The 6,000-nt window shown below is 44.2% G+C and overlaps 1 protein-coding gene across 7 annotated transcripts in view; it reads left to right on the forward strand.

The window, feature by feature from the left end:
- The window catches only part of LOC114665585 (mitogen-activated protein kinase kinase kinase kinase 3), a 126,427-nt gene extending 121,544 nt beyond the window's left edge, over window positions 1–4,883 (forward strand). For all 7 annotated transcript variants that reach the window (XM_051919137.1, XM_051919138.1, XM_051919140.1 and 4 more), the window contains 5 exons: window positions 1,415–1,483; window positions 1,573–1,665; window positions 2,241–2,311; window positions 3,330–3,385; window positions 3,469–4,883. In XM_051919137.1, coding sequence (XP_051775097.1) covers window positions 1,415–1,483; window positions 1,573–1,665; window positions 2,241–2,311; window positions 3,330–3,385; window positions 3,469–3,556 — 377 coding nt within the window. In that variant the 3' untranslated portion in view covers window positions 3,557–4,883. The remainder of the gene's footprint in view (window positions 1–1,414; window positions 1,484–1,572; window positions 1,666–2,240; window positions 2,312–3,329; window positions 3,386–3,468) is intronic.
- Window positions 4,884–6,000: the final 1,117 nt, after the last annotated feature.

The following is a 6,000-nucleotide window of genomic DNA, read 5'->3' on the forward strand; positions in this document are numbered from 1 at the left end:
TATTATTATATAAACATATGGTTTTTACTTGGCGGATTTTCACCTTTTGCAGGGGGTTCTGGAACGCAACCCCGATGATCGAGGAGGGATCACTGTAATCTCAGATAACGTGAGGCTGTGCAAGTAAACCCAGTCACCCTCATTATGTCACCATCGCCCATACCCAATGCATTGTGGGATGGATTTCCATGATAACTGGTACCATCAACAAAGCACCACCCAGAATAAAAACAAAATGGGGTCGAAAAAGATGGGGAAAACAATTAATAAACTTCAAAATAGTCTCGGTCAGAAAACATGTATAGATTTTTTTTATAGCTTTGGGAAAGACTGAGACAAAATGAAATGTAAACAGGAAATATAACGTAAAAGGACATTGTTTCGATTAAATTAGATAAACTTTATTAATCCTATGGGGAAATTTCAACCCTCGGATTGTATCATCTCTGTTTGTCTGTCTGCTTGTTTGTTTGCCAATCACGCAAAAAGCAACTGAACTGATTTTTCACAAAATTTTGCATGTAATTTGGTCCAACTATGTAATTATCGAAGGGGGATGCAGTGGTGCAGCAGTCGAAACATTGATTATAATGAAATTTTGCCCGTGTAATAAACTCTAACTAACTTAAAATCCCGGCTGCATTGCATTTCAAAAATGTCATCACATGGTTATAATTTGGAAGAGGAGAAGGCATCACTCCAAAACGACAAAGTTCATGAAATTGTGGTTTTATAATACCGTTGATACAACTTAAAATCTCGACTTTAAGGCCTTTCGAAAGTTCAAATGAGAACGGAGTTGGAACGGGGGAGGGGTACACAAGACCTAAACTGTGTTATCACACCGATGGTTATGAATTTGAGATACCAATTAGCTTTGGCTCTTCTCCCAGTGGAGGCCTCATGCGATTCAGCAGATATGACAACAATGGTGTGATGGGGGTGATTTGGACCCCACAAAGAGAAAGGAAGCTCGCCAGTCTAATGTCTCATGTTTTACGTTGCTCTACAGGGGCTATAACACAATAAGAGGGCTAAGATTACAGTTGAAGTTACCGTAGCCTTTCACTCTTCGTTATTGGCTGTCACAAATAGGGGCCGTGCTGGAATGCTGACGTCCAAAAAGGGCAAGGTCCACTTCCACATCATTATTGTGCATAAACTTTAAAATCGAAGGCATCGTGGAGTTCTAAGAATTTCATTTGCAGGTCGTAACATGAGGGCCAAAAACAAGATTCTGTGACGTGGCGTTGGCGTTATATGAGTAGTTAGCTGAATGAATCTTTGCATCTCTGCTTGAAGCCAACAGAATTCCTAATCTTCATTCCGCCCATCACGCTGATGAATTGGAGTCTTACCAGCGGTGTGAAGACGTCTTGCTAAACTTATCGATGTTCTGCTTTCTTTTCCACAGATACACCGCAGTCGTGCGTGATTCACGTCACCCAGCTCGAGAGAGACACCATCTTAGTGTGCCTCGATCGTGAGTATTCCTTTAGGTCTCCTCACCGCATTCTGTTCCCACATCAGCGCCTCACTTCCTGAACTCTCATGTGTCTTTTCACCCCACAGGGTGTATAAAAATCGTCAATCTGCAAGGAAGGTTGAAGTCCAGTCGAAAGCTTTCCGCCGAGTTAACGTTTAACTTTCAAATCGAGTCAATAGGTAAGTGAAACCCCACAGTAAGTTCCAGTTCTTCCTTTGCATTTTCTGTTACATTCAAACATGGGGCTTGAGGGACCCAGAGAGTTGGGCAGCCGTCTGTCTGTTGTGTACGCCAGCCGCTAGCGAAGGTTACCGCCCTTGGCAGTCTCTGCCCAAGCTAGGAGGCGGTCCGTCATGTGGCGACTGTACATTAGGGCTTCTACCTAAAACAGAACTTGTGGTAGTGCAGGTGCTCGGCGTGTGCAGCGGTATGTGACGGCCCTCCAGAATTGTGTTAACATGCGGTTTACAGTGTGAACCAAAAGGTTTTACATCAGAAGGCGATTTCCATCAAAGTGTTCGCTCTCTCATTTTCTACCCTTAGCAGAAAGAGGAGCCTTAATCAGGTGACCGATTGATCACCTGATGACGACCTCCTTACCTTAAGTGTTTTAATTCTTCCTCACCTGGAAGATGGAGGCCTGTGAAAAGAGAGAATACCAAAATGTGTGAGACGACTCGACGGCGCGACTGCATTTTCAGTCAGTGGCTTATTGTGGCTAACGCACTTCCTTCTTTTCTTACCTTCATTGTAGTTTGTCTGCAAGACAGCGTTTTGGCTTTCTGGAAACACGGCATGCAAGGAAGAAGCTTCAGGTCAAATGAAGTAAGGAAGCCTGTTAAGTTTTAATTTAACACTTTTGTTAAATATGTTGTGCCGGTTGAGAAAACTGGTTGTACTGCAAAGGAGGATGGACGGGGGGGACACATGTATAGCCGTGTGAAAAACGAAGTACACCCCACGGAAACTGCTGACATTTTCAACAGGCAAACATTGGATCTTCATGCAAACGGTGACTACAGATAAAGGTGATGACACGTCAGACTGGCATGGCGTATTTATTCTCATAATCGAAACCAACAAAAAGGCAGATTTGATAAAAAAAAAAACATAGATAGTAAGTGTGCCCTGTGATCACAAGGGGGCGCCATTGAGCCCCAAACCCAAGACAGCGATACACCACCTGTTATTAGAACAAAAATAAAGGATTTCTATTCTATTTCTCGCAGGGCACTTCGTCTCCCCAGTAATTTGCCACAATAGCGATACACAAATGACACAATTCATCCTCCTCTGCCTCTCGTGACTCAAATGAAGTGAAGCAGCGGACTCCTTTTAAGTCGGATCCAGGAATGCTTCTGGTGTCACACTGTGTCCTCGTGGAAAGAAAAGTAGGGAGGTCCTCCCCTGACGGCACCCTCTATCGATACCCAGGGACCCCAACAGGCCTGCACTTCCGGACTCTACAAGTCCCAAGCACCCCTGTGGATGTCCCGATTGGGTTAACATACGAGGATCACTGCCACTTAGTGTGTGGGGGTTGGAACCACTCCTGATCCTTGGCTTTACTCCATCATTCCATGAAATCATACCAGCTGGGTACAAATTTAGTTCCTTGCCCCTCTGGCCAATCCACTTGCGTCATTGCACTGGCCTCTATCAGCACCTACTCCTAACCTCTCTCTTGGGGATCCGACGGTGATGTAATCTGAACATGTGACCCGTTAAGTGCATTTGGCGGCCACCAAGTTGGTCAGGCCCACTCACTTGTGGCACTTTTTCGTCGGCGATGCGCTCATCGTACGATATGACCACTAATGGAGTTACTTTCTTCTAATCACAGATCACTCAAGAAATCTCGGATAACACCAGAATATTCAAGCTGTTAGGCTCGGACAGGTGAGTGGAATGACGGTAGGGTGGGTTTCAACAAAGGGATGGCGATCCGGTGCTGATATTTTCTTGTATTTCTCTCATTCCAGGGTGGTGGTTCTGGAAAGCCGACCCACTGACAACCCAACAGCCAACAGTAACCTGTACATTTTAGCGGGACACGAGAACAGTTACTGACGGCGGTGCATGGAGTTTGAGGCGCTCGCTCAGGAATGGAGTTGGACGACACTACTGCTTGCGCATCTCAGAGCGTTTGGACCTCGACGGCATTTGAGTTGCGTTGGACTCTATTTATTGTGGCATGTCATGAAGGCGCGGAGGACTTTTGTTTTGTTGGTTTTTATTTTATTTTAAGTGTTGCCACCACTTCTTTTACCACACAAGTGCTTAACTGACTTCTCTGTAATCTTTGTACATATATCTGTAGTATTTTGGAAGCCGCTTACTTCATTCAGTTGAAGGTGTACACTAAGACGTAATGTAGATATTAGCGCGTATTCGGTTGTACAGGCGTCCTAACTGTACAGATGTAAAGGACTGGGAGTGTTGCAAATAATTATTTGAGATTAATATTTAAGGGCTCGGGTGGAGCTGAATAATCATCCGAACACGGCAGACCAGAGCGCTGCACCCACGCGACTAACAACGATTTTAATCATGGCATCGATTTCACTTACATGCCAATCTTTTTAACCGTACATTTGTTTTTGCTTTTTTTTTTTTAAATCTTTCTCTTTTTAAGTTGCTCGTATCTTCAGTACCGCGGTGTACAAACACTGCTGTCTTTCCAATTTGCACATCGAGTGTTACAAATGTATCCTGTAAAAAAAACAAAAATGAAATCTGTACGTATACTCACTTAGGCAAGCTGTGATTTTGTGGATTTCGTCATCACAATCGACGAGACGTCTAGCCGGATAGTGGAACGCACCTTTCTACAGTAACTGACACAAATCAATGTATCATACTGAAATATTATTCTTTTATACGTGTTTGTTTCGTTTTCTAACTGCAGTTTTTAGCTGAGTTTGTCAACGCGCTGTCTGTCCGGTGGTACGGGCCTCAGGCCTCGAGTGTCTTAATTCTGCCAAACGTCGTTATTACGGAGTAGATTGTCACCTGCAGTTTCATGTTACTGTGAAGTACGCAATCTTAACGAGCGCAAACATTCCTTGTCGGAGATACCCGGGGACTTCCACGAGTTTTAAGACGATGCCAAAATGTACTTTAGGTTGGAGTTCTCATCACACGACGGCCAAAATTAGTTAGGGATTCTACCTCGTGCAATTCTGTTTGGTTGGGGTGCCATTAACGCTAAGGAAATGCCCACTACGACATGTTTCTCCCCACCCCATTGTGATCTGTCGCCACAAGACGGATGCGTAGCTCACACAAACTTCTGATTGTTTTTTTTAATTTTATTTTAAATTTATCAATAACATGGTTACATTTTCGCTATGTGCTGCATCGTGTATATAATGTAAAATAAAATCTGTCAGTTTTACATGCTGCACCTTCACTTGCGTTTTGTTTATTCAGTGTCACCAGCAGGAGGCGCAAACGGTGCAGTCAAAGATATGGAGGATTGGAATTCGGGCTAAGGACGGACGGACGGACGGACGACCTTTGGATTTTTTGACAGCAGGATCCATCGGAGGAATTCAAGGTAAATGAAAAAGAGAAAGCGAAGTGCGCTGCCTTAGCATCTGCAACCTCACCCATGGCTGCCATGTCTAGACTGGGGTCTCGAGCACTCATGTGGTCACCTCCCTCTCTCTCTGTGTGTGTAGACGTGCTGTGTATCTGACACCGAGTCCTCACGTGCAGCGAGAGGGCCAAGTGGAGCTGCGTGAAGCCGACATCACACCGCGCGACTTTACGTTTGTTGGGATGTCAGACTGGTCGGCTGATCTCGTTGCTGGAGCAGCTCAGCTTAAATGACTCAAACTCACCTTCTGATGCAACACGTATTAGTTGGGGGCGGGGCCTAAAACTTCCTGGAATTATTTATAAAAAATATATATATATATATATACATACATATATATATCTTATATATAATTCACCTGCCTCCTCACTCACTCACATCCATCTGAAGCCGAATGTGCAGTCACCTTCTGTGCCACTGCCCGAAAAACCTTACGAGACCGACATCCAACCCCAACATCGCGGCAGGCGGTGGATTTAACCTACGCATTATACAACTGTCTTCAACAGGTACATTCATGACTTAAACATTTCAAAGTTCGTCTCACTTCCAACTTACACAAATGCCTCTAAAGAGAAAATTTGCTTCATCGCGGCAGGCGGCGGATTTAGCCTACGCATTTCCGGATTATTATTCTAAAATCCCAAATCCTTCCGCCCAGGCGTAGGATATTAGCCCCGATCACAGCCAACCCTCACACTCAAAATAATACGTAAGAACATATTATTGTTAAGTACTTTCAGCGGGCGAGTGATGTGAAGGTGCAAGTTAAAGATGGGCCACATCAAGGGAAATTACTACCAAGCAGTGAGAGGGTCTTTACAAAAAGTGTACTCTACAGAGAGATTTTACAACTTTAGTTACATACTGACAGGCCTCCAGTATACAAACAAAAAACATTGTCAATGATAGC

This window comes from Erpetoichthys calabaricus, chromosome 15, assembly GCF_900747795.2.
Source record: "Erpetoichthys calabaricus chromosome 15, fErpCal1.3, whole genome shotgun sequence".
Classification (NCBI taxonomy): domain Eukaryota; kingdom Metazoa; phylum Chordata; class Cladistia; order Polypteriformes; family Polypteridae; genus Erpetoichthys; species Erpetoichthys calabaricus.